Source organism: Caretta caretta, chromosome 26 (assembly GCF_965140235.1).
Source record: "Caretta caretta isolate rCarCar2 chromosome 26, rCarCar1.hap1, whole genome shotgun sequence".
Lineage (NCBI taxonomy): Eukaryota > Metazoa > Chordata > Testudines > Cheloniidae > Caretta > Caretta caretta.
In genome coordinates, this window is record NC_134231.1 from 2,742,823 (window position 1) to 2,754,889 (window position 12,067).

Sequence of the window (12,067 nt, forward strand, 5' to 3'; positions counted from 1 at the left end):
GGGTGGGAAAGAAAAGAAAAGCTTCTTTCTGAACTCCTAGTCTTCCCCCCCTCGCCTCTGCCCAGCATGCCCCTGTGACCTTCTCTTGGCATGTGTGTGTCGGACGCTCTTGAGGGGCACCGTAACTTTGTGCCCCGCTCTGTCCTTTGAAATGCTGTGTGTGTTTGTGGGCAGACACCGCTGCCTCATCTGAAAAACACCAGGGATCCGTGTGCAGAGGAGAGAGAAAAATACGCCTTCCCCTTTCATTCACATATTTATTAGGTGGGCAGATCATTCTGCGGTCAGCTTGACTTCAGCCTTTACCAATGGGGATATTTATAAGGAACTGCTCTGCATGTGCGTCCAAGTCACTCCTTTTCCAGCACAAGGGATAATGTTGCCTTTGTTCACTTTGGGTCGGAGGCAGAGTCAAAGCAAAAGCGCACCCTGCCTTTCATTTGATCCTCCTCCCCCTGCCCCGGCAACAAAATCTTGCATGTTTTCTGTTTAAATAGCACACAGTTGTGAAGTGTCCTGGCTCCTTCCACACACACGCTGTGGCCTCAGCAACTGCTGCAATAAATCAATAGGAAAATAGAGGCTGCCAGTTAGACTAAACAAGTGCATTTGCAAGGATTGCTAACCCTCATTAATCACTCTGACAGTCCTAAAAACACATTTCCCCTTTAATGACTGTATTTGGATAATCAGTGCTTTTTCCTCCTCAGTCAGAGTTTGAGTAACGGACAGCTGGTGTTATTATAGCCATTCATGGGAGAGAGCTGGGAGCAGGGTCAACTGAGAGTCAACCACTGGAGGTCTCCTGCAATACAGGACGAGCTGGAGAAGTTGTTGTTATGCAATAATGAGGCGAGCTGCTTGCTGCCAATACAGATCCAAACATACATTTACCAATGTCCTAACACCCACCTGTGTTATCAACATTCTCCCCCCTTCCCCCTCCAACAAAACCCACTGCTATCTGGGTTTGAAAAGCTCTTCCTTGGTTCACTGTGTTGCCTTTAGGTGGTTTTTGCTTTCAGAATAAGTTTGAAACCAGGTACATTTCTCTGTGTAAATGATGTCACACAGTAACGCACAGCACATTATGCAAACGGTAATTCAAACCCATACAACTCTAAATTAAGCCATACATTATCCGATGCACTCAGCCATATATTTTGCGGAAAGACAGGATGAAATCAAATCAAACTGAAACCGTGGAGTGCTGATTGTTAGAATAATTAATAAAGTGCATCCCAGAGCTCTTATTAGAAGATGAATTCTGCAGTAACCAGGACGTACATTCAATGGGGAGTTGGCAACACAATCATTTCCTAGCAGAGAAAGTCACAGAGTGTTGACTGGCATCAGAGGATACTTTGCAGTGTTTACACAGTCTGGGCAGGTACTGCAGTCTTTAGGAAACAACTGCCATGGAGAATTTTCCTGCAAGAAGACCAAGGAATTTAGAGAGTTGCAACCCTGGCGTATGGATGTATGGAACTGTGCCCCAGCGGTTTAATTGCATGAGGAGTCCAAACTTGGGAAGGATCTCTTTAAGACAGCTACATTTTCAACTGGGGGCTTAGTGTCCCCCAAAGGGCAGATCTCCAAGGGAACCAGGAAAAATGGCAACTTCATTGTAGAGGGCTAATCCATCTGGCCCCACTCTCTCCATCCCATTAACCTGGGAAATTATTCCTAAAGCAATGGAATGCTCTGGCAGGGAGATAAAGCAGCTCTGCTTGTCCTTCCTACAGGACAGATCTTTCAAACCTCCCTGCCGCCAGCCCTGGCGTGCCCCCATTGACCTCAGAAAGACAACTCACCTGCTTAGAGTTAGTTAGGTGCTTGCTTACATCCCTTTCTGAATCAGGACCCCGGCCAGTTCAGCCTTTCCCTTGTCCTGCGGTGAACTCTCCTGCTGGTTGTGCTAGTCATGAGGATCATTTGGGCTTTGCACCTTCTAGGTCCTCTCATTGCCCCACTCCCTCCTGCCGTGATGAGATCTGCTGCAAATGGGATGGTGCCTTCACTTGCAGGCTCTGGTGATAATTAAAGCACCTTTTTGTTACTGTGGGGAGAGTCAATTGAATAAAACACCTGTGGTAACAACCTGTGATGGCACCAGCCCTGGATTACGAAGCCCCTTCTCTCTTGGGGCTTTGTGCAAGCCCCCATCAGTGGGGTACCCCAGTGGCTCAACACAGAAAGGGTTAGCAAGATCATGGACTCTTCAGCTTTTGCTGGCTCCTGGAAGATGCGAATCTGTGCCTGTGGGGGTTCCACAGGGGGCAGGAGGGAGAGGCACATGGTCAGACACCACCACCATGTGCCGTGCCTGAGATGATGGAGCAAACGCTCAGACAAAGCAGTTCGTTCCTCCTTCATGCCCTTTCCTGCTCAGAGACACCCTCCTCCCACCTCCTTCAGATACTCACAGCTTCCTTATTATTTAACCATATAGCACATGCCCATTGCTGGGGCATCAGGGCATGATGATTAGACGGCATTGACAAATCATTAGCAACATGGCTCACCATGCACAGCCCCAGCAACTCCTCCCACCTCCCACCAGATCCAGGGAAAACCTCCACAGTCAGACCAAGCTCAGGCGATTGCTCTGCTGAAAAGATGAGCCCTGCACCATGGTCAGCAAAGAGAGGTCTTGATCCCGCAAATGCCTTACCCCCAAAAGAGCAGCTCTGGTGTGTAAAGGTCAGCATATGCAGGATTGGGGGTGTAGGCTCACACTCACACACACACAGACACACGCCGCTGCACCGCTCTCAAGAAGGCACCTTTGTCCAGCTGCAGGCCATGCCTAGTGCAAAGCATGGGTCTCCTTCCAGCCATCAGCATAGTCTCTTTCCAGTGCCCTAGAGGCACACCATGGAATTTGCTAATCTGAAATCAAAACTCGGATTAACGATTTGCCCTCCTTCACCCTTCCCCGACTGCAGCAAGAGATGACAAAAAACAATCAGGAAAAGTGGCAAGGCTGTAAATCTCAGCACCCAGGCCCCATCACTGAAAACTGAGCCAGGCTGGAATGCCTCCCACCCTCATGACACACCTTCTCTCTGCCCAGCCTTCTGGGCCCATGACAATCTCTTCTTTAAGAGTCCCCTTTATTTCCAGTGGCTTGGGGCCTCCTCTGTGTCATCAGGCTGGGGAAGGCAAGGAAGCAGAACCAGCAGGCAATTTATTCACCTGTAGTCAGGGCTCAAGTTGAGGGAAAGTGGGTGTAAGGGAAAATGTGAGCAGAAGGAAAGGGAAGAGAAGCCTTCCCTCCCATTAAACTGTTACCATCCTGACCTTGTGAAATGCAGCTGCAGCAGGAAATCCTTTGGGGGAAGGACTGTGGTGAATGGGGCAGGGTGGAAAGACCCACTCTGTCCTGCAGCCTCGGTGCATACACCTAACCCCCACTGATGGTAACAGCATACACATTGCACAGGACTGCAAGACCAAGTGCCGACTTGGGGTCATTGTCCCCTGAGCAGTTCTACCTGCAGCACTGGTGGTTGGCAAGTTACAGCTTCCTCTCACCTGGGCAGTTCCCTAGCTCCTTAGGCAAAGACTTAGCAAGACAATGTAGCTCAAAGGAGGGTGGGGGAACTGCGCCACTTTTACAGATGGGAAGCCCCTGGGACTGTTGTTATTCAGCTAGGTCCTGCCCCTGAATTCTTGTAAGCACATTTAAAACCTCCGGGAGTAAGGAAGGGCAGGGTGTGTCCGGGCTCTTCCGAGCCCCAAAGGTACCATGATGTCCCTGAACAGCCTAGCGGTGGTGATGTGCCCTAGAATGAGGACATGGGAAACTGCCCGGAGTCTCTTATGACCAGGGAGCAGGGGGAATGACAGCTTGGCCACACCCCAGCGTATCTCAAGTGCACTTCTGCGTGCTCTCTCCCTCACATGCTGCCTGAAGCACAATTTGGCTGAATAGTGGAATTTTTTTTTAAAAAGATTGCATTTGGCTAGCAGCTCCCGTTTAAGCATGTTATATTCAGCTGGAGGAACATCCAGGAATTTAAATGCAGGGCACAAGACACATATTAGAGAGAGTAATTAACTAAAATTAATTCCATGATTCACCCCATGCAACAGGATTAAAGCCCTCAGAGGGAGTGCATTGCAGGTAGAGACACTTTAGGTGCAGCAAGATAGATGTGCCTATGGAGATCCCACTACTGCCAAAAAAACTGAAGAGATCAGATAAGAAACAGGCCTCTCTCCCCCTGGAAGGGCAGAACATCCCCCCCACCACAGGAAGAGGGGGCAGCGGTAGGTGTTGCCTTCTCATCCCCGCCAACCAGCCAGGGCGAGATGGTTCACCTTGTCCCTTTCCTTCCAAAACAACCCAGGTTTCCATTTCGCAAACTGCTCCAAGCTTGACAGCGGCAAGCTCAGCGCGGTGTGAACACAGACGCTGTTGGGTGTCCTGTAATCTTTTCTGCCAAGCAGGATGGGAATGGGAAGGATACGGATTTCAGACTCATTTTTCAAACCTGTTCTCATTCGCTCTGCCTGCATGGTGAAAAGGCAACCGGAGAAAAATCACTCTCGGCTGCACTCACATTTACCTTAGGGGAGACACTGAGCTAGGTACAGGAACAGGCATGGGTTCCCCTTTATGTTGCTTTTCCAGCCATATATAAATTCCTTCTCATGGCTGCAGTTACAGAGATGATCTGGAATTGAATAGCTAGAGAAACTCTGAGGGGCTTTGGATCTTTGCACAGCTGCTCCTGGTTCTTAACAGCATTCCCACCCCTTCCCACCATGCTTGATATGACATGAGCAGAACCTCCACACAAGCATATATATTAATAAGGAACCAAGGTACCAGATATCCCTTTCTGCACGGTTAGCTCCGTATTGTCCAATAATGACATTATAATTGGGCCAGGAATGGAAATAATGGTATCCTTAACACCCTGATGCTCTAGGAATTGTTCTGGAGAAGTTCAATGGCCTGTGTTAGATCGCAATGATCCCTTCTGGCCTGGGACTCCATGACTCATTCGATTCAGTTATCTAGTCCCAGGAGGGACTGGTCTATAAGCACTCTCACCCCGTCCTCCCCCAGCCCAACATCTGCAACGTGGGGACAATTTTCTAACTCGGAGTGCTGCTGAGATCAAAATATTTGGTGAAATGCTGTCTAGGGCCATATCGCTTGTACTCAGTAGCTGCTAGGTACCGTTATACCCAATGCCTGGCACCTGGTGTTACGCAGATGAGCAAACAGGCAGTGCCAGCAGCTCCACTTGCTCTCTTCCAGGTGCATAATTGCAATGCAGGTAAAATAGGTGTAAGTAGGGCAAGTAGAGAAATAAACTCGCTATTGGGCTTCTTTGTGCCACTAGATGGTGCTGTAACCCTTCAAGCCTCCACCTCCACCAACTCTCCCCCCCCCCACCCCATCCTCAAAAAACCCTCCACCAGCTGCTTCTGCAGCTCTCTTATTCCTCTTCAGTTACAGGCTCTTGCCCTTCATTTTTTGTATTGCCTGTATAAAACTGTACCCAACACCATTCGTTACGGGGAACAAAAGCCACAGCACTCAGGAGTGACATTTACAACAACATTCTGGGCTTTTCCCTTTTCCCCCCAAATCATTTGTGGCTCACTTTTCATGGAAAACCTTCTGGCTGCTGCAAAGGAAGTGCCTGGCTAATGGAGGCGATTTGTGTAAAGACAAGAAAGCGGGGGAAATGGGTGAGAAAATGCAAGAGAGAACACACCACAGGGTGAATATAACCAAGTATTCATTTATTAACAAAATAAGACTTACCAAGATGGAGCTCTATTCACCCAAAATGATTCACAGCCTTCCCTGCTGTGTTAGACTGGGGACGGGAGTGGGGCAGGCTCTGCACCCCATTCATGGTTCATTCCTGTAGGTCAAGAAAAGCTGGGGTTTGGGGATCGGGGTTTTTGGTATGTAGATTGGGCCTGTAGAGATCAGATCAAGATGGATTTGGCCCTGGGCGCTGGATTAAACGACCCAGTTGGTACCAGGCAGGGCGGCTCTCTCCGATTTCTGCGGCTGTGAAGGGTCTCTTCTCCCCCGCCCCCATCAGTGAGTTACGGACACCAAATTCATAATCCACATCTTTTAATTTTGATCAGGTGCCCTGTGGTGGGTCAGCGAGCGAAAGCAAGTCATTTGCAATGGCACAGCCATTAACACCTTATCCCAGGACATCAGTGGACTCCTTCAGTATTATCAGGGGAGTCCAGAGACCAGGCTGACTGGTGCACTAGTTATAGGTTTGTACAGGAGCCCACTGGTGCTGGAAGGCAAGGTAGATTTTCCAAGCACGGGAGAGCAGGAGACAGGATACCGGACTAGATGGAGGACCACTGGTTTGAATCAGTATGGCACTTCCTTTGTCCTTTTCCAAACTATAGAAAGAAGCAGGGAGCGTCCACCCACTGTCCCGATCAGTAGGTCTCCTTGGCTTTTGCAGACAGTACCGCATTTTGGGATGAAGAGAGCTCTGGGGTAGCACGGCCATAGATGTTCTCCCAGCGGCCCTTCCTCCCTCCCCACCGCCGTTGCCCCTTCCCCAAAATACATTACAAAAAAAAAATTACATCTCTGTTAACTGTACAAACAAAGAGAAACGGAATTTCAAAATGATAAAACGAGGGAGGGGAAAATGTATTTGTTAAAAGAGGCATGCAAGGACTTCCTGGGGAGGGGAGGGGAGGGGAGGGGGCAAAATAAAATAAAATTTCAAAAGAAGAAGTAAAAGGGAAAAAAAGGAAAAAGAAAAGCCCCACACCTGCAAAGGAAAGGATTTTTTTTTTTTTAGACACAGACTTTTTGCATACCATTGATTCATTGGTGTATTAATGCACTTAATATTCCCAGCTTTAAGCTAACATACAGTAAATAAATACACAGTCCAAGGAAGGGAAGGAGAGCGGGGGAGGGAGAGGAGACGGGGGTGCTTTAGTTACTGATATCCAAGCGCGGAAGCTGAAGTTAGTCTTTGGCCATACAGCGCATATGGAGAGTAGTAGGTTCCAGCTGCTGGCAAGGAGGGCACTGGCAGGGCACCGGCTGTGGGCAAGTGGCTCTTGCCATAAGGGTGGTACCTGTTTAGTCCCAAAGTGTGTGGGCTCCTCAAAGACAGGGATCCCGGTAAAGTGTTGGGGCTCCCTGGGGCGGTGGGTGGGAGGTGGAGGTGGCAGGACGCCGCAGAGCCAAGGCCAGAGGTAGGGTAGCCAGCCAAGAGTTTCTCCGCCCCGGGCAGAGCCGTGTGGGTCCGTAGGTGGGTGAGCAGTTCCTCTGAGGTGGCAAACCTCTTGTCGCAGGGTCCACTGGCAGACACCCAGTTGCATATGTGGGGAAGGGGGTCATTCTGGAGCATGAAGCCGTAGGTGTAGAGGGGGTGGCTGGGCAGGCTCGGGGTGGCGCTGGAGGACAGGGTGGTGTGGACGGAGTGCAGGGGGTGTGTGGGGTACACCAGGGGGTATCCGCTTTTCAGGCTGCCGGGGTCGTGCACACAGCTGGAGCAGTTGCTGGTGCCCAGGTGCGAGGCGCTATGGTAGCTCAAGCAATAGGGGTCTCTGCATAATCCCTGCATGAAGGAGGGCGGGGAGGCCCCGGTCAGCGGGCTGGAGCTGGGCGGCTTCCCGGGCAAGCCCAAGGTCCCCGGCAGCTGGCTGCTCACCAGGCCGGCTTTAGTAGGATCCAGGCCGGGCACGAACTGGGACGGGTAGCCGGCGTAAGCCCCAACGATGGACCCGTGGTAGCCGATGCTGGAAGGGGGCAGAGGGAAGACGGAGTGGCCCGGCTTGTAGGGGGACACCGGGGCCACGTGGCCGGCGGGCGCCAGGGCCGGAGGCTCCGATTTGCGCCCCGAGGCGGCCTCGCCATGCGCCCCGGTCTCTGCGCTCCCTGCGCCCCCGCCGGCCCGGCTCAAGCCGCTGCCCCCGGGCCCCGGCGCCGCTTCGGGGCTGGGCTTGGCCGCCGCCTCGGGCTCCTTCTTGTCCTCCTGGCCCTTGCAGTCTCCGTGCTGCGGGGAGCTGCCCCGGGAGCCGCCCGGGGAGGAGGCGGCGGCCGCATGCGGCGGGAAGGGCGGGCAGGTGGCGCTGGGCACCCGAAACCCTGCCTTGTCCGCGCCGGGGCCCGCGCCCGCCGAGCCGGCCTCCTTGCGGGGGTCCCCGCCGCCCTTGGAGTAGGGCTTGAAGCTGGACTTGTCCTCGGCCGGGGAGTCGCCGCCGCCGCCCAGCTGCTTGAGGGCGGAGGAGCTGGAGCGGGCCCCAGGCTCCTTGTCCGCGCCGGGCAGCCCGTTGGCGGTCACCGCGTTGAGCTTGGAGGAAGGCGGCGGGTCCGGCTTGCCGATCTGGGAGCAGGTCTGTGCCAGGAGCGCCAGCGGGCTCTTCTTAGCGTCCAGCTGCGGGAGAGAGGTCAGAGCGCAGATGAGCCGGGCGCAGTGATGCTGCTCCGGGGAGCCGGGGCTTGGACCCTGCGGCTCACTCCGAGCCTCGCGCAGACAGCCCCCCAAAGCCGGGGGACCCTGGGGGGTGTCCGCTAAGCCCCAGCGCAAGGCTGGGGAGAGAGAAGGGCTCAGCCCCCCAGCCCAGGGGCAGACGAGGGAGCTCAGCCCCGGGGCGCTCTCAGACCCCCACAGCCCAGGGGAGAGACTGGGGGTAACAGCCCCATTGGCACCCTCCAGCGGGGCAGAGACTGGGGTGGGTGGTCTCCGGGTTCTCAGCCCCTGCTGGTCCCCACCAGGAGGAGCCCCAGCCCCGTCTCTCTCCTTTGGATCCTCGCCAAGGGAAGGCTCGCCCCAGGCTCGTCCTGTTGTTCTACCCCCGGCAGGGTAAAGAGGATTTGCTCTTTCCACCCGCCCCGCTCCGAAACTTCGCTTGGAAACCTGGCAGAGGAGAGGGACCCCGGTGCCGTGTGAGTCGCCTGGACTCCTTAGGCTCTCCCAGGCTGCCCGACCCCGAGAGATCAGAGAGGCGCAGGGCGGGGCGACCCTCCCCAGCGTGCTCCCAGGAGGGCGCAGGAGCCCGGAGCTTCCTAGCGCCGAGAGAGGGATAGAAACAAGGGAAGCGACGGGGCGCATAGTGCCATCCCCTGCTGCGGGGTGTGCGCGCAAAGGCGCACCGCACTTCGGGGAGGCACTGTGCGCCCTGCCCCAGGGCAGAGCTGCGTGGCACAGTCAGGGACCGGGGAAGGGACGAGGAGCGGATTAGCAGAGCGGACCGGGGCGGTCTTGGGCAAGGCGGCTCGGGGACCGGTCCGGGTGCGATCCCTGCCCGGGGCAGGAGGAGAAAGGCGCGGCACCGGGACAGCGCGCTGCGCCCTCCCCGGGCAGGCAGAATGGCGGGGGCCCCCTGGCCGGGACTGACCTCGATGGGGCTGACAGGCGTGGAGGAGAGAGGCTGCAGGTATTCCGGGTGCAGGAGGTGGCCGGTGTGGGCGCTGAGCATTTTCAGGACCCTGATGGGGAGCCGGTTCGCCTGGCGCAGGGGGTCCGCCGCGGGCAGGTGCGAGAGCGCCGGGCACGCTGCTGCTGCTGGGGACGGTGCGCTCTCCCCTCCGCCGCTCTGCGATGTCCTTGGGTTAGATCCAGCGGGCGAACCGCTCATTTGGAGGAGGTTGCAGGGGGAGAGAGCCGGGCGGGGTGGGGTAGGGTAGGGTAAAGGGGGGAGGGGAAAGGGAGGGAGGCGAGCTCCGGGGGCTGCGGGGCGAGCTCCGCAGTGCTGCCGAGCTGAGCAGGGCGGTGGCGGCGGCGGCAGTACCGGCCCCGGTAAGACAAAAACCTTCCCCTTCCCCTATCAACACGTCAAATAGCCTAGATCAGCAGCCACGCTTCAAAGAGACCAACCCTCCCCACCAATCCGGGACCTGCCAGGGACCCCGGGGCGGGATCAGACGCCGTGGGGGGAGCTTAGCTGGGTAGGAGGGGAGATGCTTAAAGGGCCCTGGGCGGCCCTCCTGTCCCCGGCTCTAACAATGCCAGATCCAGGCTGAACCAGACCTATTTCCACCCGTAGAAGGGACGAGACACGCCCCCCTTTAAAAGCACATCCCATCCCAGCCGAGCAAGATCATGACAGCGCTAAAAGGAAGGGGTGTGGAGAGCTGCTTTTTGGCTTAGAGAGGCCCCAGGCTCATGCCTGAGACAGGTGGTGAAATATAACCCACTGAAAAGGTACAGAGCAGGTGACTGCAACAGGGCACACCCCAGACAGTGTCTAGGTTTAAGAGTGTGAGCCTTGAGTTAGTAACCGGAGCAGTGACATTCACCTCGGTGGGCTGCTAGGCTGTTATCTGCAACGCTGTGAGGTTTCTCTCTCCGAGCCAAGCCTTATTTATTTATTTATTTGCAGTGTCCAGTTTTGGTTGCCAGGTTAACTCCCCAATTGCAAATCGGTGCAGTAGTTAGGTTTATTGGAAATATCCTGTAGTGTTGTGCAATGTGGTATGGGAGTTTACATATTATAATTTGTAAAATAAAGTATGCAATCGCTGCATTTAAAGTATACTTCATAATAATGCTACTTGGTGTTTATATAGCACCTTGTGTTTTCAGAGTGCTGAACAAACATTCACTAATTAATTACATTTATGTAATCATTAAATGTGAAATCATCAGGGTGTGTGCACTGAATGCATAGCCTAGTGAACCAGGGCAAAGTAACGCTCTCATCCTGCCAACACTTGCAAATTTACTAAAAACTTGACTACTTTGACTACTCCAGTGGAAATCAGAGGAACTAGTGGGAGCAGTAAAATTAAGCACATTAGTCTGCAGGACTGGGGCCTTTCTCAGTCCTGCAGAGATTTATGCAGGTGCTTAATTTTAAATAGTCCGGACTACTCACCTTTATAAAGTTATGCATCCGATGAAGTGAGCTGTAGCTCACGAAAGCTCATGCTCAAATAAATTGGTTAGTCTCTAAGGTGCCACAAGTCCTCCTTTTCTTTTTGCACCTACCTAAGTCTTTTTAGAGTTGGCATTTAAGCTACACACCTGTATGAGCGTTTGCAGGATTTCAGTGAGGCCTGTGTAGAACAGAGAACTCTGGGATCGAGGTGAAAAGGATTATGGGCTCATGGAAGAAAACCAGGGAGTAATTTGGGGGCTGTGGGTAGGTGAAAGTTGAGAGGCCTGCCTTGGCCAATAAAACAAAAATGTGATTTCTTTAGAATTAACTGTAAGCCACATTCTACTTATCTATCTAATTATTTTTGGCAGCCATCATAACTTATTTTCCATGTGTTTAGACAATGAAACAATCACCAAACCCACTAAAGGCCGTGTGTTCTCTGCACAGACAGGTCATGTGCTGAAAAGCCAAGGAACAACTACTCAGTACAGTGGTTTTCAACCTTTTTCAAAATGTGGACTCCTAAAACATTTTGAATGAAGGCATGGGCCCCTGTGGAAATCTTAGACAGTCTGCAGACCCTCTGTGGTCTGTGGACCACAGGTTGAAAACCACTAACTTAGTACATTTTGGGTGATGTCATTGCTGCAGTATAAAAATTGGGGTTTATCTGGAACAAATTACCTATTGAAAAACCAGTAACCCTGCCTCTCCGGTTGGCATATCGCTAACATATTTATAACTCTGAATGTTTGACATTTTCATGTTTTCTTTCATGTACTTCTGGCTGAAGGCATATAATTTGCCAATAGTACATTGCATGGCAATTGTTTGCTGCATAGTTGTGGATAATGGAAATGAACAACCTTTCAGCAGTGTGTTTCTTAACTCTGTATACACTTTATTGGCCAGGGGAATTCACTGTTGGGAACCAGATTTCTGCAGTACAGTTACACTTTTACATTTGCACACAGTGTTTTTCACATTCCAGCTACCTGGGGGAAAAGAGAGAGAGAGAGAGCGTGCAAGAGAGAGACATATAATTAATCATATTAGGTCCTGGCAGATGCTTTATGTAACAACAATGTTGCTATTATTAAGTTCATACGGCCACCCATTACAGTCTGTGTGCTCAGCGTTCTGGGAAAAAAAGCTTTGCTGGATTTCCCCCAGTGGAGTGAAGGCATCTCTGTGTTACATGCCTCACTTCAAG

General features: G+C 52.8%; 1 protein-coding gene across 1 annotated transcript; it reads right to left on the minus strand.

Moving 5' to 3' along the window:
- Positions 1 to 5,745: 5,745 nt before the first annotated feature.
- Positions 5,746 to 9,960, minus strand: ZNF703 (zinc finger protein 703). Its single transcript, XM_048829536.2, has 2 exons — positions 9,370 to 9,960; positions 5,746 to 8,405 (listed from the first exon to the last, which is right to left on the minus strand). The coding sequence occupies exons 1-2, from the start codon at positions 9,607 to 9,609 to the stop codon at positions 6,960 to 6,962; spliced, it is 1,686 nt and encodes a 561-aa protein (XP_048685493.1). The 5' UTR covers positions 9,610 to 9,960; the 3' UTR covers positions 5,746 to 6,959.
- Positions 9,961 to 12,067: the final 2,107 nt, after the last annotated feature.